This window comes from Pieris brassicae, chromosome 13 (assembly GCF_905147105.1).
Source record: "Pieris brassicae chromosome 13, ilPieBrab1.1, whole genome shotgun sequence".
Classification (NCBI taxonomy): domain Eukaryota; kingdom Metazoa; phylum Arthropoda; class Insecta; order Lepidoptera; family Pieridae; genus Pieris; species Pieris brassicae.
Window position 1 is genome coordinate 3008562 of NC_059677.1, and position 22357 is coordinate 3030918.

The window sequence follows — 22357 nt, forward strand, 5'->3', positions numbered from 1 at the left end:
TCTTTCTTGGAGGACCGTATGTCAAAACAGAGCGGCAAAAATGTCTCGTGGCACGATGGCATACAATGGGACCTGTCTCTCATTTCCAGGAGTATATTTCAAATTTCATCACCTCTAGTATTATTACTGGATCAGTCTCACTTGAATAGTGTTAAACACCGAATACCTGTCTAGACAAAGTCTAGACCGATGTCTAGACTTGTATTCTTACCTAAATCAGATGTAATATTAAATTTAGAATATTCTTCTCAATGAAAGTGGATAGTGGTGGGCGTGGTCATGAACCAAATATACATTATGCAATGGTAACAGGACTTTAGGGAAGCAAAAATTAACTTGAAATTACGAAGCATTTGATTAGAAGAGGAACAAAAATAAAAAATAAAATTGTATACTAAAAATCAATTATAAAATTTTACAATATTTTAAATATTTTTTATTATATCTAACCTAAAACATAGCAAAACTCGCCTGCGTGTTCTGTGATGTTTTTACATAACGAGGGCAATCAACCTGACGTTAAGTGACGCCACCCATGGACACTCAATTCCAGCAGGCGTTGCTGACCGAATGAATTGGTACTTTTATTGAAGTCAAACTGGTTGGTAGCTAAATAGTAACTTCAGTGAGTAGCTAGTTCCACAGTGGTGGTGCACGGGAAAAAACGCTCGTACGTTGAGGTGATACGTTCGTTCGTTGGTGAAACTCAGCTGTAGGTATTTATCCGAACAACTCTGAACTCTCTCCATGGCAAATGCGGTAGAAGATGCAGAGAGACTCCGCGTCTCTACACAACTGCATGAGCAGCAATTTTGTAGTGATAGAAGACTTGAAGCAACGGCTTATTTAATTCGGTAATCGATTAGATGTCCTTCAATTAATGAATTATATGTTATATTGTAAATCTCTCATGGTCTTCTTCATTTTCAGATATACTTTAAAAATCCCTTGGATTTCTTTTAAATTTCCTTTTTTTTATTATTTTACGACAAACCCATTTGGTCCTTCGGAAATTCAGTTTCATTATTTATCTAGAATTAATTCTTATATGCAACAATCTACATGAAAACATTACATCAAGCTAAGTCCTGTTTGTTAAAAACGGGACAAAGGAGGAGTGTTGTCCTAGTGAGTTCAACGTTATCCTCGGCTGTGCTCCGATCGACTATCTATCTGTGCTTTTAACACTCGCTCGTACGAAGGAAACCTTGTGAAGAAATCGACCCTTAGCACAGAAGGCTGACCCATACTTGCCTATTAAAAAAAAACTAACACCAAATAGAAGATTTTAAACAAAATTACGTACTTGGTCGTGGTGAGTTTGGTGAGCAGCTCAGAGACATCAGGACCAAGGCGGCATTGCATTCATTCATCTGATCGTCGCGTTCTCCATAGCCAAGGTCATATGAGCTGCTGGGGCCACGTTTGCGAGACCTGGAACAAAATTTGTGTAAATAACTTGGCTTAGAGCCCAAAGGAGATTCCAGGCGAAGTTATGCAACGCGCAGGTCTTTCGATTGTGGTCACAAATGTTTCCTGTTCGCTTGTTTCATTGGAAAGACACGGGACTTCCATCTATTGGTTGCCGTTCCACCATTATGTGGAATAAGCTATCCATAATAAGGTCCTTCAAAAAAAGAGCGTACACATTCTTAAAATGCGAGCCTGGCATTGAGTGTTTATGGGCGACGACCTCTTATCATGTGAGCAAGCTGCCCGTTTGCCCCCATTGTATAAAAAAATATGTATCACATGAAGTTTTCATCAGCTGCCCAAATACATATAAACCGTAATAACAAGATTTCAGTTAATATTTATGCCACAGTTTAAATATAAAAGTCAAAGAAATCTTCCCGAACAATCCTGAATCATTGAACTCTGTAAAGTTCAATTGCCGATTGTGCCCCGTCTGGGTCTATTCGGTTTTGGATATTGCGTAAGTACGAACGTCTGGCCGATAACCTCTTCAGTCTGAGGTCATAGACTTACAAGTGTAGGTCATGAAAACTCTAGTCTATTATATATACGCATTAAAACCTATCTGAAAGGTAACATTTTTTCGTAATTTAAAATTCAATCTGAAATTCCATATTTGAATTCTTGTTTTATATTCAGACCGGAAGTAGTTTGAAATTATTGTCTATGTCCATAACTTCTTCGTGTTGTACAAATACATTAAAAAAATCTTTGAGTTGTACAAATACATTAAAAAAAATGCGAATCATTTGTCACTTCGATATAGGGTCCCCGTATGTTTGAACATAGACAAAATCGAACGGTAAACTTCTTCCTAAAAAAAGTAAAAATAGAAAATAATCTATGATCGTTTTTGACACATAAAATTTAAATTTTAGTTTAAGCTACATTTGGCGTTTGAATGAAATTTACACAGATAAAAATCAGAACGATTACTGCAATACAATATTGTAGATAACCTTTTTCTACCTTTTGTTTTGACTGATAAGACCAACATTGCATTTGATATTTAAGGTCATTGTTGTTGTGCATTGAACCATATTTTAACAAATGATAAACTATAACGTCATACTAACTTTAAAAACATGTTATTGACTTATTTGAGTTAGTATTTGGCATAGACAGTGAGATAAGGCGATAATGTTATGAAAAACCACTTTTAAAAAGGTCTCCCAACTCGCACTGAGACTTGGGAAACTTGGGAGACTACCCTAAAAAGTGAGATCCATGTAATGACCAAGTCGGTTAATTTTTCGGACCCTACTTAAGGGACATTCTAAGTAATTACGTAATTATATAACCTAACAACATATATATAGACCATATTTTATGTTTAAAGTAAATTGATTGGCAATCGCACTAAACAATCGATTTACATGTGTTATCATTTATTTAAAACATAAAAGATTTTTAATATTGAAATATTTTAGTTCCTAAAAAACTAAACATTAATTGCATTTTTCTATGTCCTCTAGTTTTGATGATTTGTCAGTCAGTGAATGACAAAAGTATAGTTTAATATGATTAGAGGGTTCAAAAATGGCTGGAACTGTTTTGAGATACCTTTATTGCTCGATTTGGCAATGCCGTACCCCCAGATTGCGATTTTTAACTACCTTAATGCCCTGCCTGTATGGTGATATTTTAGAATCACGTTTTTTTGCAATTTCGTAGTTCTCTCAGTATCCAATCCCACTTTGGAAGGACAAACTCCCGTTTGTCAAAGTTCAGTACGTTTTTGACATACAGAAGTCACATAGCATTGAGTTTCTGAATCTCATTCTAAGCGTTATCAACTATATACTGGTTTAATCTTGTTTAATCTATACAAATATTCTAAAGAGGAAACATTTGTGTTTTTGTATGTATGTTTGTTATGTTCATACAAAAACTACTCGACCGCTTTCAAAAATTCTTTCACTATTAGAAAGCTGCATCTTCACTGACTATATCAAATTTTCATTTTCAAAATATAGATAAAAATATGGCATCGTGTGCGCTGTGGAAACTATTGATGACAAAACTAAAAAATATTTACAGTATTATAGAACGTATATATCTACAACAAATATTTTACCCGTTAGCAATTGTATGTTAACCTACCCCGAGTCAGAACTACAATGTTGTGTATAGGGAAGTTCTAAGAAACTGAAGTTCTAGAAATAAATCTCTTCTTTAATAATACAGAAGAAAGGTTTGCAATTTGAATTTTTGTTTTTATTTATAAGAATTTATAAAAATCAACCTAAAAATTATTTCATTACCTACTTGAAATCATTCTTCAATACCTTGTAGAATATTTTGGAATTTACGAATGTCAAACATTCTACGTAAATGTCGTTACGAATTTAAAAATATATTACATATATATTCGTTGTAAATTAAAATCTTTATATTGATTATATTATGAATGCAAGTGTGTATACAATAATCTGAAACTAAGACAACTAAGTATAATAAAACTTTTAAGATAACAAAAATATACAGTATACCTCTGTACATATATATATTTTTTTTATGATATATAAATATTTATCCAATCAGAATTCCAAATTATTTGAAAACGTTAACAAACTGGTCATGCTTTAAAAAACTAAAATTATTCGCGTTCAAACGTCTATTTTTTATACTTATAGTATATTTATGTGTGTGTAAAGGTTCATTGACACACAGATTACTGCATATAGAGAATAGTGACCGTAGAGTTTTATTTATAGATGTAGGCTTCTACTGGAAAAACAACAAACCGGCTTTGTATAAAAATACTAGTCTTACGTTAATACTAAAACATTTACAGAAACAAAAAAGCTGTACTCAAACTCTTGATTTAAATCTAATCTTAATTTAAGCCCGATTCGTCTGAAGAAAGCTAGCTATAATTTTACTTCTATACTTTTGGAAATAAATACATACTATTTTACTAAAGCACAGAGCTTTGTAACAATTAAATAATTTTTAAGAGGTCTGGGCCTCAGATTTCTGTGACTGTTTCATAATCAATTTGATTGATTTGTCAATCTAATAGGCAAGTATGTGATCAGCCTTCTGTGCTTGATGCACGCCGTCGACTTTTTGGGTCTAAGGCAAGCCGGTTTCCTCACGATGTTTTCCTTCACCATTCGAGCGAATATTAAATGCGCACGAAAGAAAATCCATTGGTGCACAGCCGGGGATCGAACCTACGAAGGTCGCACACAGAAGCCACTAGGCCAACACTGCTTAAAGAATCACGCCTTTAGTTGTTTGTATTCAAAGAAAACATCTTTATATTATTGATTTTAACTGCGGGTGTCATAAATGGACTACTAAACTATACAAAAATAAAGAATTAATACGTCCTTTAATTATTAAAAAAGGCCCTATATCCCTATACTCTACAGACAGGCCTAGAGTACTATTAACATTATATATATATACATATATATATAGATCGGCTACCGAACTGTGGAAGGTCGTTCTTGGGGTGAACACTCTTGGGGAGCGCAGATCGTTCGACTATATTATTTGTGCTTGAGTTCAGTTGTTTTTTTTATGATATATAACATTCCTCTTTTTATTAAAATAATATACGTGACATTTGAGCGATCACCATGTTTTTTGATGATCCCTTTTGATGCAGAGAACTGTTATTTTAATTTTATTCATACAATTTCAGATAGTTTAAATCTGTAAAAGTGTAGATTTAAGATTTTCATTAAAGATATAAGTTGGATGGTAGATAGTGCCTGTGAATCCAGAATCAGTTTCCTTGCTCAACTAATCTGTATCGCAATACAGTGAGGAATTGCTGCGAAAACATTTGAAATTTATTTTCTATTTATCAATTTTTAATTATTATTTTTACTATATAGGTTTACTAATTTTGTATGTGTGTTGGAAGTATATGTAGATATCGTTATGTAAATACGGTTATTACTAATATGGAGTAACGTTATAAATGAAAGAACATATAGAGAACCAAGAAATAGTTTCACCGAAATTCTTGATACACAATCATGTTTCTACGAATATATTTAACTATGATGTAATGTCCCTTTAACTGAAGTCACTCAAAATAGATTTCACGTTCGCGATCTTCTCAAATAACACGAATATATGGAAAAGATTATAAAATGAAGTCGAACGCAAAAAAAAAACTCTATTCTAGGCGCATCGGTCCCGAGGTCCTCTGATCCTGCGTTGGAAGGAATATTCCACAATTGCTGGACCATGGCTTCAGGTGACTTATAAAAAACAAAATGTTTGTATTTATCTGCTTCTATAGTCATATTAATTTTAGTAGTGAAGGCTGGAACTGGGGCCAAACGGGCAGGATTCTCACCTGATGTGTTACCGCTGCCCATGGACTATCACTGCTCAAGAAACTAGAACTATCACGCAAGACCTTTTAATAATTGGTACGCTCTATGAAGGTTTCTAATTCGATTGGTTCGGGAACAGTGGGCAGCTGTGGAACGAAGCTCAGTTGTGGAACGACGGACGTCGACGTCGATACTGGAACTATGTGTACATTAGCTGTGTTGCATTATAAAATGTATGTTAAATAAATCTCAATATAATCTTACGACCTCGGAAGCAAGGTTCTAATATGTTCGCCGGTTGCCGGCCGGCAGCTGTATATACCTCGTGACGTCGCTCCCACGTAACATTGAAATCAACCTTGCAGCCTGTTGTTGAGTTAACGCTTTCATATCTCATTAGAACAATTATGACGTGTATGAACTCTAATTACAGCCCTTTTACAAACTAAATCAATGAAGAATAGTTATTTGGTACTTCGTTGCAAGCAATACAAGTACGAATAGGATGATAATCGAATCCAATTTGGGAAATTATAAGTAAGATAACTTAGATGTATTGATAAAATGGTACTGAGGTACCAATTCTTAAAAGGCCAGTAACGCACTTGCGAGCTTTCTGGCAATGTACCCATAGTATCACTTAACATCTGATGAGCCTCCTGCCCGTTCTTCCTAATATTAAAAAAGGTATTTTTTTATATAACATGTATGCCAATGAATACATCATCAATACATCACGATACGAGAGTGATTTCTCGATGTCAGTATGAAAATTAGGGATACAATGCGGATACGGAATGGTACAGTAGAAATTTAAAGAAAGAGAAGAACTACGTAATTAAATGGTCATCATCATCACGCAGCGTAAATCATCATAGATGTCTACTAAACACCGAATACGAATGAGCGTTAGACTCTAAGAAAATCTTCTAGTAAAATGCCAGACAGCAATGGAAAGAAGAAACTAAAAACAAGAAGAATATATCAAGAAAAAAGCGAAAAGATGAAAACGAAAGCATTGCATGATGCCATAAAATTTAAGTGGCATTGGGAATGTAGCAAGAGGCACAGATAAAAGATGGATTTTAAAGACAAAAAGAAAGGACCCAGAGGAAGAAGAGAGCGCCCTAAACGTGAAGAGAAGATAAGATTTAGCTGGAAGAAAGCATATTTGGTCAAAGCTGGAGGAGGCCTTTACCCGTGAAGGGTTCTTGTACTGAAGGATGAGTATGAGAGTGAGATAAGTTAGAGTATCGAGTAACAAGGAAAAAAAAACAGTTTATTCAACGTTTGTGTAGTTTTTTCGTAAAGCGCATTTATTTATTGTGTTTCGCGCCTGGTAATAACAATGCTGTCATCACCTTACGTAATCTGTTATGCGAATTGCGATAAAAATACTGACATCATAGATCTAGTATTCGCAAAAAAAACGATATATTGTCGGCGTTATTCAAATGGAGACTAGTTGAGGCAGGTCATGTAAATTTAGTCACAGTCTAGATTATAAATAGGATTTTTTTGTTACACAGATTATATCTACATTTTTAGATTTATCTATGAAAGGAGGACTAATCAGGGGAGTTGTTTCGATTAATACCAGCAGCTGAGTTTCATCATCAGATGTCGTGGCAGAAATTCCACCAGTATCACCTCGACGTTCCACAACTGGGCGTTTTCCGGGCCGGCAACGCACTCGTGAGCCCTCTTTTACTGAGTGTCAATGGGCGGCGGTATCACTAATCACAGTCTCCTGTTCGTTGGCTCTACATAACACTGTTACTAACTAATAAATATCTATCATTTATTATATATTAGACGCTGTTAATGAAAAATCACGTTTATTGTTAAAAAAAATTAATTAACTTTTTAAATCAGTTTTAATTTATAATATATAATTATTTGTATTATTACTATGTACGTTAAGAAAATTGTATACTGTATGAATGCTAATAAACTTAATATTTATTATACTAGTCAAATACAAAAAAAAATTATATGTATGTAATTCTAAATAATCTAATTATCGGGGTTGCGTCATGTTATACATTGTATTAAGAAACGAATATAAATCGGATTATGGCTATTTTTAATTTAATCCAACAAATTCAAAGGCTTAGTATGTTCAGCATATAACATCAGGGACTCCCAGGGGCAACTTAAAAGCGTCTTCAAACGAATTTCTTACACATGAGATGATCTAGGGTGATCCCCAACACTTCCCCAATATTGCCTCTGATTTTAGAGCCGTATAGACGCTTTAGGACTCCTAAGAATGACGAAAGATTCACGAAATACGAAGTGAACAGGGCGAAAGCTAAGATCACGGATCGCTAACCCACGCCTTGCAGCTGAAATAGAAAATGACAGGCCATATTGCAGGGCAAAAGATGGAATGTTGCCCGAACACCACAAAAAGGTTCGGGGGAGGTTTTTACCTAAAAGGATCCATATTGAACATGAAGTAATGGAAATAACAATAACTAACGTTGACTAAGTGTATAAATACTAACACGAGATTTGTAGTATAGAGTGAAAGTGGCTTTATTTTTTAATTACTATAGAACCTAAATAAATAAATGGAGAGTGTTCAGAGGAGTTGTTCGGATTAATACCTGCAGCTGAGTTTCAGCATCGGACGTCGAGGCAGAATACAAAATTCCACCCGTATCACCTCGACGTCCGACGTTCCACGACTGAGCGTTTTTCAAGGCAATTTTTGCCGCGCACCACCGCTATGTGGAACCGGCTGCCCGCTGAGGTGTTTCCGAACCAATTCGACTTAGGGTCCTTCAAGAAAAGAGCGTACAAATTCTTAAAAGGCCGGCAACGCACTCGCGAGCCCTCTGGCATTGAGAGTGTCCATGGGCGGCGGTATCACTTAACATCAGGTGAGCCTCCTGCCCGTTTGCCCCCTATTTTATAAAAAAAAACAGCTATTTATCATTTTTTGGCTTTAAAAATTCAAAAGTTAACATTCCCAATTTAGGCCGCCAAAACGCTTCTCTAAGCAAAATGGCGCGTAAAACGTCAAAATTTATTTTGATTTTAAATATTTTAATTTTGTTGCGAAATGAAGCAAAACATTCTAAGAATTAGATAGGTCGTATTATTTTGTAAATTAACAAGTTAATGATTACAATTTTGAAACAGTGGTCTAGGCTTTAGCGTGCGTCTCTCATCTCTAAGGGTTCGATGTTCTGTGCACGAATGGAAAACATCGTGAGGAAACCGGCTTGCCTTAGACCCAAAAACGCAACGGCGTGTGTCAATCACAGAGCCTGATTACTTGCCTATTATATTTAAAAAACAGATACACTGATTTATTTATACAGACTAATAGATTATTTTTCATTTTATTAAATAGGTTATTAAACCGCTACAATCATCTTTTGACAGAACTAATTTTACCCGTGTCAAGTACGTCAAAATCACTATTTAAATATAGAATTTCGAATGACATTCATACTGTTGTCCGGGCATAGAGGGTAGAGTGACCTTCTATAATACATCAACCTGTAGCAACTACCGGTAAATGATTTGAGTCTTTTTAAGTATTTAGTACTCAGAGTTGTTCATTAGTTTATCTGTGATTAGTAGCTGAGCTGTATTACGCCTTTGTTAGTGAAATCAACGCTAATTATGTAAGAAACACAAACTCAATATTGAAAGTTGTTGTAGGCACAACAGCTATTATTTCGTAGTTTTTTTAATATAAATTACAATACTTTTACACACCAACTTTATGAATCTTTCTGTCAAATTTATCAATGTGATTTTGTGCCGGCCTATTAAGAATTGGAATGCTCTTTTCCTGAAGGACCCTAAGTCGTATTGGCTCGGAATTACTTCACTGGGCAGCTGGTTCCATATAAAACTGTCTTTAAAAAGGCTCTGTTGTAGAATGACGGACGTTGGGGTGATACGGGTGGAGTTTCGTATTCTGCCTTCCGCTGATGAAACTCAGCTGCAATAGCAGCTGTAATACATAGAATTCAACCGGGACCTTTAAATTTGGTTATGTTGTTCTAAACATGGTGAATTTTTGAAAAAATGTATTATTCAATAAATGATTATGCACGAGAGACACTGTAGATATGTACGATACAAATAATAATAATAATGTAAAATGTAAAACCTCCTTTAAAGACAAATTTGCGTGCCATTGTATAGCAGAATATGCGAACTTACTATTGTACCACCATTTTGTACCATATTCTTGCAATCAATTATTATTATTATTATATCGTTGTTAACGATTTTGACTGTACATATTACCTTAATCAGCAATTATATAACTTCAAATGTTCCTTAAGCTAATGAACAAATGTGACTGCATCGCTAAAATTTAGTAGGAATTAAAATGCGCGCGTAAATAAATTGTTAATGAGTTATAATTCATTAGGGTTAGTGACTTTAGTTCGACCGATGGGTTATTCCACCTTCAGAACAAAAACGTTCATCAATTATTCTCAGAAATTCAAAGTTTTTTTTCTTCTACGTAATTTATGTTTTGAGCTTCGATTATATTGCATGAGCAGTGTTGGCTTTAGTATGCGACTCTCATCTATGAGGTTCGATACCCGCCTGTGCACAAATGGACTTTCTATGTGCGCATTTAATATGCGCTCGAACGGTGAAGGAAAATATCGTGAGGAAACCGGCTTGCCTTAGACCCTAAATGTCGGCGTGTGTCAGGCACAAGAGGCTTCACTACTTGCCTATTAGATTGAAAATGTATCATGATATAGATTCAGAAATCTGAGCTGAGCTGAGTAACCTTGGAGTTTCTTTAACGCGGCCATGTAGGAACTACCTGAGGTGATTTTAGTGGGTATCGCTAACCCAGTCTCTGAATAGCAGAGATACCACATACCCAAGATATATTAACAAACAATTAATTGTTCTGTGTCTGATAAACGACAAAATTTTCGTTTTTCCTTTTAACGGTAAAATACAGGTGTTCTGGCAATATTGGGGTTTTAATAACCTCTTTTATAAACGACACTATGCATATAGAAAAATCTAGGACCCAACCAAGGTTTGAACTGGGTTGAGCACTCTTCTTATGTATGTCGCAGCCAACTAGCTTAAGTAGCCGTTCAATTAACAGCCTAGCCGTTTAACTAGCGGCCTGAAAGATGTTCAGCCAGTTGATCAAACAGCTAGGCAAATAACTGGGATCGATGAAGTTTCATTACTTGCCTGTGGACTGTTAATATAAATTTAGTTCCACTTTCAGCCACTCTTAAACTCTTCAAACTGTCAATTGGTCGTCGGTTAACCACAACTTTGATGGTGTTTACCAAAGTTCCATGAAAAACAATACGTCAATTCAAGCGTGTGTTGACAATAATAATGTGAATTTGATTTAAGCAATTTAATTTTAAAAGAAATATATTTTATGTCATATGTTTAATGCTTTTTAATTCTGCCAAAAAATGACTGTATCGTACGAATGGCCTAAGCATTAGCCAGTTTATTAAATGTTGTAACAAACGCTACGGCTGAATATCTTTCAGGCCGTTAGTTAAACGGCTAGGCTGTTAATTGAAGAACCAATTAAGCTAGCTGCGACGTATATGCGGTATAAGTTAAATGAAATAGAAAACACTGACGTATAATGTATGTGCATATTATGTGTTTTGGTGTGCATAATTAATGTAACACTTTCTATACGCTGTCTGCATACACCTGCGAAATTGTAACGGAATTCCAGCAAGAGAAAGAGAAAGTTACATTCTCCGTACTTTAAAAAAAAAAACTATCGAAGTATGTACTACATATTATACGTTTAAATGAAACAGGCCAAACAGCAAGTTTGTGCAGATTCCAACCGTCACTTAATGTGTGATATTAGCGACCAGTTGATTTCATGTTCGCAATCAGTGGCTGTCTTCACACTATACGTATGCGTTTTGCAAGTTAGAATCATTTGAATTGGAATCATTACGACATGGTTCACAGTAGGTTCTTTAGTATGTGGTCTACTTCATGAATACTTGACTATTCGTCTGTTTTACTCAATTAGTATTTAGCTGTAATGGAAAGGGATATACAGTACTGATTTTAATAATTATAACAACTACTAGTCTAAGACTTGTTTTAATATCTAATGTGGTTAAAAGCAACATTAAAAAGACGAAAGACATTTAAGACACTAATAAAGCTGTTCAGAATGTGTATCCCAAAAATTATTTAGAATTATATAATAATTTCGGCTTTTCACTATGTTTTGAAAACTTAGTTCCTACGATTCTTTATCAATTTGCTAGTGATCTCAACTTAAGTGGGCAATCCTTTTAAATTAAAAATTATATATGTTACGTAGAGGGGGCTAAGGGACAAGGCACAAAATGGTTGAGAAATTGAGAAAAATAACCGCTATAGATTTATGCAAATAAATTATACGATAATTTTTAATCAAGGTTCTGTCCGAAAATAATGTCAACTTCATAGCTATTTATTGGCGCTTTCCTAGTGTGTTGTGTGTTTCATTTTGAAACTAGGTTAGTATGTCATGGCGGCAGCGAGCGCTGCGCGACAGGGGCGCCATCTTTATATTTGTTATTCAACGAAGCATTATCATTTTTAAATAACGTTTATTGGTAATCACAATCAAATATACAGTATTTACAATTTTCTTCTACATACTAATAATATATATAATTAATAAAAATGAAATTAAAAGAAATTTATAAAGTTTGTTTCTGTGGCAGTGTTTCGTCGCTGCATAATACATTTTAGATGTTAGAAATAATTTAATATTACGTATTTAATTATTTAAGATTTAAAATACTTTCAAGAACGTTAATTTCGAGTTTGTTTGTTAGTGAAGGAAATACCTTATAAAATAATAAAAAAGGGTGTTTAGTTACAAGAAAATATTAATGATTTTAGGTACTCATAATAATTTCTACATAGCACAATATCTGTTGCACAATATGAATATTTTCTGTTTCTATATGTCAGATTGATAATGTATAAATGCTTGAATCGATAGTGAAAATTTAGTTGTTTTGGGTAGATATAATGTTATTTAATTATTATTATTTTCCGTTATTTATAACAGATTTGTAATGGAGATTTTATTTTAGAAAGTCTTTAGTAACATCTTATTAACTTTTACTTTCATCACGTCAAAGTTTGCGATAATCACGACGGAATCGAATGAAAGTGTCTTAATACAAATGATTAGAACTTGTGACCCCAAGTGAATCGACAAGCTCAATTATGAAAACATGAAGACAGTCGAAAATTTTTGACGATTTAAAGTATATATTATATGACTCTCATCACTGGGGTTCGAACCCAGGTTTTCCGTTCGTTTGGGAGGACAAAGGCATGCTTTAGAAACAAAAATGCATCCATGGCGTATCAGTCACAGAAGGCTGATCGCCTACTTGCCTAATGGAAGAAAATGAAGCCCAGACCTAAAATGTTGTAGCGCTATTGTATTTCTTCCAAATAACATGAAACCGCGACGTCCACCTAGTAATAACTTTTACATTACCATTGCCTTGTAATAAAACAATCTCCGCGCTGGTTTTTTGGCAATTGTGAAATTTATAGAGGTCTCGCCTCTCACCGCCATTATGAAAAGTGAAACTCCGTCGCCATTTTGTTCCGGTTTCAAAGCAGAACATCTAAGTACCTTGTGTTTGCCACTGACATAATATATTGAATGTTGTTAATTTATATTAACTTACCTCAATCTATCTTTTTTATGTAATTGAAGCAAACGGAGGCAGAAAGCTCACCTGATGGTAAGTGATTACGCCCCACATTGCCAGAAGGCCGTTGCCGGCCTTTTAAGACTCGGTACGCTCTTTTCTTGAAGGACCCTGAGTCGAATTGGGTACGGAAATACTTCTGTGGGCTGGTAATTCCACATAGTGGTTGTGCGTGGCAATAACTGCTTTAAGCTCATTTTGAATTAATTGTTTATTGCTACTAGATTATTATAATATATGTTTATTAATAAACGAAAAGATGACATACCATAGCAGAAAAATGGCAAAATACATAACAATAATAAGCAGCAGTTAAGTAAACAATATAATATTTCAACATATAGATTTGAATGTTACATTGGTGTTTTTTAAGTGCATTGTTCCTTGCGGTGTGGCTGCAGAATGTAGGCAAGTGTGACAAGGACACGCCCGTACTCCATCTAGTTTCTAACGTTTCGTAATTCGCAACTACCTCGCGCCTAAGCACAGATTCACTCTAAATAGATGTACTAGTTAATCCGTTTCATCATCGAGGCAGAATACTATATTCCACCCGTATCACCTCCACTCCACTGCGCGTTTCTTGAGGTAGTTTTTGCCACGCACCACCACTATGTGGAACCAGTTACCTACTGAAGTATCTTCAAACCATTTCGACTGAGCGTCCTTCAAGAACGTGCCAATTCTTAAAAGGCTGGAAAAGCAATTGCGAGACTTCTGGCAATGTATTCATGGGCGGCGCTATGAACCTCCTGCCCGTTTGTATCTTGGTATATAAAAAATGATAAATATAAATTACGATAATTTAAGATAAGTCTCACATCAGTTAGTAGTTGGAAAGAAAGTTAGGGATACGATGTGAACAGGTAATGTTATAGGATATAATGTAATGAATAGGGACGGGAAGTGAATTCCATAGCCTAACTGCGAAGACCTTAAAGGAATCGCCAAGAAAGGTGGAGTTATGACATGGGATTTCAAGAGTATAGTTTTCGGAAGAGCGTAAGCTATAGTTATGGGCTCTCAAAAAATTTAAATCATTTTTGAGACAGGAAGGAGTTTTAGGGTTGAACAGGATGGAATATATATATGTACAGAGATTATGTGGTTTCCTCAAGTCAAGTGTATGCTTCCCAGCAATCCTCGGAGCAGTGAGGTCACTCCGTTAAGCCTGCAAAGTACCCGGGAAACTTCTAAGTTTCTGCCAGGTGAGCTTACTTACTTTACTTTTCGAATATACCAAATGGGCGTCTAATTCCGGAAACTGAGTCCATACATACATACAAGTGTTAAACAATTATTCGTAGAGTTTTGTCAAATTGACACAGGATTGACTTTACATCATCCACGGAATTTCTATAGATATACACTTCATGGATTCGTTACTTGCAAATCTCAGTTTCCGCTTAACAAAAGCCGGGATGCACCGATAATTGAATGTAACACGCGAAATAGATAAGGGAAACAACAAGGTTGAATTGCAATAGAAAAGATACGACCTTCTTGCGAGGTGAGCCGCTAATTCAAGGCGAAATAACATTGGATAATCAGTAGATTCTACCGCGGTTATCTGTCAGGTTCCTTGATCTTTATGCAGACAAAAACGTATTTATAACAGGGAGGAATCGGAAGGATCATCAGATGTGATGTCCATTTAGGAATTGGTACGCTCTCGTTCGTAAAAATCTATAGACATCGTATGTCTATTTGCGGGTACTTTTATTACCCAGTAGTGTTTGCGATTCCAAAAACAATGTTAAGTAGTTGTTTCACGCAATTCCAAGGTTCCGACAACAGTTACCGGCGTCGGTTTGCGAGACAACGTTTGAACAAACATGGCAAATCTTTTAAAAGCAAGAAATCAAAACAGTTATTGATAGTTGCGTTAAATTATTAGAAATAAATACAAATGGATTTCCCAAGCAACTTGAACTTGGAACAGGAAATGCGAGGTGATAGCCAACTTATGCAATGACGCAAACAGCTATTCGTGATTTAGCATGTGTTTGTTTGAAAGAGTTCGTTGTCACCAGATTTTACGTGAGCGAGTACGTTGTATGGGCGGAATTCTAAGATATACTACGCATCTAACGTTATATTTTTATGCAGAAATCGTAATGCATATAGATTTAAGTGTTTTGTTACTAATATATTCAAAAACTACCGACATTATTCTTATGAACCGTTAAAGTGGGTGGTTTTTTAACATAAATAAAACAGAAAGACAAAGAAGGCTGATCACCTACTTGGCTATTCGATTAATAAATGATCATGAAACAGATACTGAAATCTGAGGCCCGGACCTAAAAAGATTGTAGTGCTATTGATTAATTTATATTTAAAACAGAAAGATACCAAACTAATTTACAACAATAAAATTCATTTAGATTTTAGTAAGTTTATATAAATATTAGAACACCTTACTCAGATGATTTAGAGTCGAAAGAGCGCAATTGTCAAAATCCAATACTTAATTCCCGTTATTTAAAGTAGTAAGGTCTTTTTTTTTAGTTAAAATAAAACCGAAAGACATCAAAGTAATTTACAGAAATAAAACTCATTTAGATTTTAAGTAAGTTTAAATAAATATTATAACGCCTTACTCACATGTGGAGTCAAAAGAGCGCAAATGTCAAAATCCAATACGTAATTCCCGTTATTTAAAGTGCTCAGCGTAAATATAGTTTGATAGAAAGATACCAAAGTACTTTTCAGCATTAAGACTTACCTTTGAGGAATAAATAAATAAAGTTTCTATTAAAATTACTGAGAAGGTTACTAACAACTTACTCAGAAGATTAAGAGTCGACATATGACAAAATGCAAAACGTAATTCCAAATCAATCTAACTTTATTCATATAGGTGAATAGGTACACGTATGAACGTCAGAAAAGAAGTTAAATCAATTGTAAATTTACATTTTCCATCAGGTCGCAAGTCGAGGACGTAGAGATGGCAAGAAGAACTGTCAATAAACTCTCCGCCACTCTTTTTGAGTTATACAAATTGTTTGAACTGGAGCAAATAATATCATATTTGTCAAACTTATAAAAGGCTTTATTGATTAATTTACGTTTAACGAGGGCTTTGTATATAGGGATAGGTACCGAAATAAACTTATGAACGTCAACAGAACAGTTGGTAAACTGATTCTAAATTTACATTTACTACCAGTTCGTAAAGCGGGCAAGAAAGTCTCGACCACTCGTTTTAATCCCTGAACTGAAGCAAATTAATCCTTGGGGATTAGGATCATTTAAATGATCGTCACGTATATAAAAGAGCTTTCAATCCTCATGAAGCCTCAGTCAACTTACCCCTGCATATGATGTGCCGGTACTTCAATGGTAGCGGAGGCTCTACGGCGGTCTCCTGCCATATCTGCAAGCCTTGCGAAGTCTGTATCAACATCAGCCAGTCTCGCTGATTTACGCGACTCCAAAAGTCTTATCTCATCCAGCCTTTTCTTGAGTTCTATTGGGACCTGAAAGAAGAAAAACATTAAATTGTAGATAATAGAAGTTTAGTAGTTCTGTTCTGGTCTCGGGATAGGTTTTAGACTTAACTTAATTAATGAACAATAGAACAATTGCTCGTTTAACACTTTGAGATAGACATTTTCTTTTGCGTACTAGCGAGCTGTAGAATCGACTCCCGGTGAGATTCTTCCCTGGGAGATAGACCTCCAATTAATTAAAGAAAGAGTGTAGGTCTTTCAAAGCTAGGCCACGGATCCACTAAAATAGGAGGCCATAGGCTGCGATGACTGCCTTTACTACTGTAAAATAAAATAAAAATCATGTTTCGTACAGCAGTCTGCCTGTTGAGGTCCATGATATATGAAAAGTTTTTAAGGTTATATTTCAAGAATGAGTCTGTGTAAAATCGATATGTTCGACCTTCGCAGCGGATGTGACGTCATGGCAACACGGAACTCGTAAGTGGAGCGATGCGTTTCGTGTCACAAACTTTGTTCTTAAGCAACTTCACAAAAAGCTTGCAATCAATAATTACGAATTTTCGATACCGATGTCGTAGATTTAGAACCGTAATATTTATGTTGAAGTATTAAGAATATCCAAAGCTCATAAAAGGTGTCTAGAAAAAATAGAGGCGTTACAGTTCTTTGTGGGTATATTCTATAGCTACTTAGAGGACGTGTCTGCCTGGGAAGACCTGGCTAATTCAAGAAACTGTCTAGTGATAGCCATGAATGATTCCTGAAATGATTATGTTTAAATTTAACTGTATAACGAAGCCAGGTTTACAAGGTGAACAATACTATAAAACTCTGACTAAATGAATACCATATATGGTATACCGCCATCTGAGATTGGGTGGATTACAAATAATCAGTGGCGCTTCAACCTTTTCATTGAATTAAAGATTTAAGTTGGCGCCAGAGCCAGAACCAAATGCTGCCAGATTTAAAGGTACACTGCCATAAGGTCTGCACTTTTTAAAATTGTTTTAATTGTCTATTTATCAAATGTATCAACTATGTAGGTTAAGAATATTGTTAATACTGTATATTTGTTTATTAAAAAACAATTCCTATCCCTCTCTGTGCGGGAAGGAAAGGGATATATGCCAATAGTGGTTTGAGACAGGTTTAAGTCTATGATGAAGTTTAAGGTCGCAAAATCTAAAGATGTAGGAAATCCTAGCGGCTAATTTACTATTTAAAAATCTTTAATTCTTCTTCTCTCATTTTCATTTATTAAGTTGTTCTATAATATAACGCTTTATATAGGAAGGAGTGATCTCCTTATAGAGCTTATTTGAGACCCACCCACAAAACGAAACGCTTCACGTCCGTCACGCTTGTTTTCAGCGGGAAAGTGGTTTCCGTGTCGGCTGATTTGGCTCATGCAGCATGAAACTGTTTGCATTGTTTTGATTAACTTGCGTACGTCAATACTATTTGCGATCTAAAGTACGCTTAACGTCATTTGTTTTTGTTCTATGCGTCATTTTGCGTCGACATTTTCCTCTTATTGGGAAATACGTTTTACAATGTGTTCGTTGACACGTCAATGTATTATCGCTGGCACGGGAAAACCTCGTGTGCCGTCCAAAAGGATGACCAGAGAGGAGTCTGAGAAACAGAGAAACCGGGTTCTAGATTCTCCAGTAGTATTAAGATATTGTATGTATCTGTTTTGGATAATGAGCAATTCTGGCAGATTATGAAATCAAGAGAAGTTGCACCTTATAAAACAATATGAGAGAACGGTGAATAGAGAGTTGCTAGTGGCATGTAGATGTGTGTCTAGTACAAAAACTGATCAGAGATCTGAGAATGGTTGCCTGGAAGAGAGCGCTCGATGATAAGGCCGCCAGATGTCCTCATTTTTATTTCATTACAGTGTAAAATCTCTATAACGACACCGAAGGGACTGTGCACTTCATGGCGTTTGATTGATAAGAGATTTTTCGTTAAATGGAGAGAAAAACGTATAGATAATGACTCCTACTTATTAGTCATGGTCAACAACAGTCTACACGTGCAAGCAATCCCACTTTGTAAACAAAAGAACGAATTTCTTAGAAAGTTCGTATGCATGATGCCAACGGTCATGTCATGTGGTCATCTGCTTCATGATCATTTGTTAATTAATAGGTGATCAGCGTTCTGTGCCTGACGCACGCCGTCGACTTTTTGGGTCTAAGGCAAGCCGGTTTCCTCACGATGTTTTCCTTCACCTTTCGAGCGACTGTTAATTGCGCACATTAAAAGTCCATGCAGCCGGGGATCCTACGACCTCAGAGATGAGAGTCGCACGCTGAAGCCACTAAGCCGACACTGCTCTTTGTGTAATATAAGTATAATAGCAGTAGTATTGTCTTTTGTTAAAATAGCTTTTACACATCGAAAATTTTAATTACTGCTATTATGAAAAACACTTTTTGAACGGATTAAAGCTACTGGTCACGGTAACTACGCACGCTGAAAAAGCACGCGAAACGTCGAAAAAAAAAATAGAATTATGTAAATAATTATAAGTTTTTAATAATAATACATAGGTTCAATCCGTTCAAAAAGTGTTTTTCATAATAGCAGTAATTAAAATTTTCGATTGCGTCATTTATACGTCGATTATATTTGTATAATATTTTCGAAAATGAACGCCAAACTGTCATGGTTAACCTCAATTTTTGTATCATTAGCCCTAAATTGTAATTGTAAAAACGTTTACTTATCTTAGTCTAGAGCAGGCCGGATACACTTTCACTTTTTTTTTTACATGGGAAAGACGCGATAAAAACAGTGAACAAATAAAATTAGACCGCTGTACATTGGTTATTTTTATAACTTTCTAATTGTGTAACGTGTGTGCTTAACTTGCGCAAACGACTGCTTTGTGATCGCCTTAGATCTAAAATGGACTGCGTGTAAGTTCCCTCAATTAAAACTCCAAATTCAAAATTCGTAACATATGAATAGATAGCAATTATTACGGGATTTGTCTTGTTCGAGATGTAGTCTGTGCGTTGACTACTGTCACATTGTTAACGAGTGCGTCACACTCGATAATCCAAAGACAATGATTACACAAATAGTAGAACGAATTTAAATTCCAATATAAAAAAAATATAGTTTCGTTAATTGTGGTAGTGTACTCTATAATATATAACATTTTTATCTGTATTTTACGTTGTTTTATTTTCTAACCAGTGAATATTTTGTCCATATCATTCCCCTGACAAATGAACGGGACAAAATATTCTAAAAGAATGTCTTGTATTTGTTTATAATTAATTGTAATTGATATATAAGTGTTATATAAAATTTAATAACAAAACTGTTATCTTTCACGTCATTAACTAATGCGTTCTATCAATTTAGGACTAGGGCATAGACATTAGACATCCTAATAACATTTCTCTTATCTCTGTGTACAAATTCATTTAATATTCTATAACAAGAAAATAATTTTTAAATTACTGATAAAAAAATTATCGCATAACGTAGTGTGTACGTAGAGCTACGTACAGCGCGCGCGCAAGCCACGCACGTCACACGCACCCAGCCAATGACACGATGCGGCGTCAATGCCACTTGGTAATAACTTTCGCTCAATATTAATTACTATGAACAAGTGTTATATGTTGACAATATATTAATACATATTTGTACACAGATTCTTTAATTGTTTTCATTTTTTTCAAATGGCAATAGTGTTAACTTTATGCCAGTTTATTGTTTTACTTAATACTAAAATTATATAAAAAATCTATAGCAAGTATAGTGTTCCTCACCGTGGGGCCCCCACAATTTATGTTTGATTCAAAGAGTATAAGAATTTTAGAAAGGCTTAGGTGGGGCATGGCGCAAAAATGTTGGGCATCACTGGTATGGAGCATAGTTTCGTTTTGTTAAAGTTGATAACTATAGATAGTCATAAAAAAAGTTGATAAGTCTTGGATCAAAATTCAGTATTCCTTGTTGTGTTTATGTAAATTAAATGTATAAACAAAAACCAGTCTTGCAACAATCACAACAATTGGCCATGAACCTCACATACAAATTGTATAATTTCAAAAATAGCAATGTTATAAAAGACAACAAATATAGAGAAATACTTCTGTTGAATTACTTCAATATTTGCAACGAACCGAATGAAACCACAGAGTGTCTATAGTTTATGCATGAAACATCCGTTAATTTGGTCAAGTGTCAAGTGCCATAGAGTATAGAATGACGCCAGCGTGTCAAAGTCACTTGGTGACTTTCACTGGCATTTGCAGGCGGCCAAGTTTCGCCATCGCATTGAGCAATTGTGCAATTCACACTTTTTACATAACGACCGTGCACGATTTAGATTGTTTAGATATCTAATTTTTCGCGCTCAGAGTCGTACATTAAGACTAGTATCTATTAAATGTTTTAATAACTATCCGATGAATCACAAATTGTTGCTAAGTGCTACGAAAAAGTATTTTTTTATTCTGAGGAAGGGCTTTGAAACAGAATACTCGAAAAGCAGGTGATGAGCCGGTGTCTTATTATACTATCGACTTTTGGTTCTAATGATATCCTCTCGAAAATCCTCAAAAATGGGATGATTAAGGCATCTGTAAAGCCCTCTTTAAATTTAATATAAAATAGTATTTTAACACACTTTATATTCAATACCTCAATGTCAAGAATTATAAATTACGCAATACGGAAGGCGTTGTATCAACATAGATATCATTATAAATGCGCAGTAACTATTATGTAAAATTCCTCTTATGTACATAATAATACATAAACTATAGGTTTTTGAATTTTCTTACTGAGCAGTGTTAGTGGCTTCAGTGTGTGACTCTCATCCCTGAGGTCAACTTCGATTTCCCGCTGTGCACTGGACTTTCTATGAGCGCATTTTATATTCTCTCAAACGGTGAAGGAAAACATCGTGAGGAAAACTTTGCCTATTAGATTGAAAAATTAAACATATTTAGAAATCTGAGGCCCAGAACTGAAAGGTTGTAGCGCCACTGATTTTTTAACGTTACAAAATGAAAAATAATTTACCCTAAGTTGAATTAAAGAAAATGTCTTTAGCGTATAAATTATTGTCCTATCTACAGGTAGCCGATAACTGTTATTGATAATACAATCACAAGATGTTAATGTAATCATACGTTTCAATGACAAATGATTGTATTTCTGTTAAGTGTAATTCATCTTTTGTTTACACTGAGGGTTACTACAAGAAACATAACCGATGAATGTTGCTAGAAGTTAAAAAGTATCTTACAGATTCGTAGAGATTTTCCCTAATCTAGTTATACATTTCTCGCTTTCTATATAGTTTGTTAGTTATAGTTATAAACCAAACGTTTTTTAAAGGATGTAG

The 22357-nt window shown here is 35.0% G+C and overlaps 1 protein-coding gene across 1 annotated transcript in view; it reads right to left on the minus strand.

Moving 5' to 3' along the window:
- LOC123717647 (zinc finger protein 395) overlaps positions 1-22357 on the minus strand; it is a 56545-nt gene that overhangs the window by 22040 nt on the left and 12148 nt on the right. Inside the window, exons 2-3 of the mRNA XM_045673731.1 lie at positions 16826-16992; positions 1307-1434 (exon numbers count right to left, since the gene is read on the minus strand). Coding sequence (XP_045529687.1) covers positions 1307-1434; positions 16826-16992 — 295 coding nt within the window. The remainder of the gene's footprint in view (positions 1-1306; positions 1435-16825; positions 16993-22357) is intronic.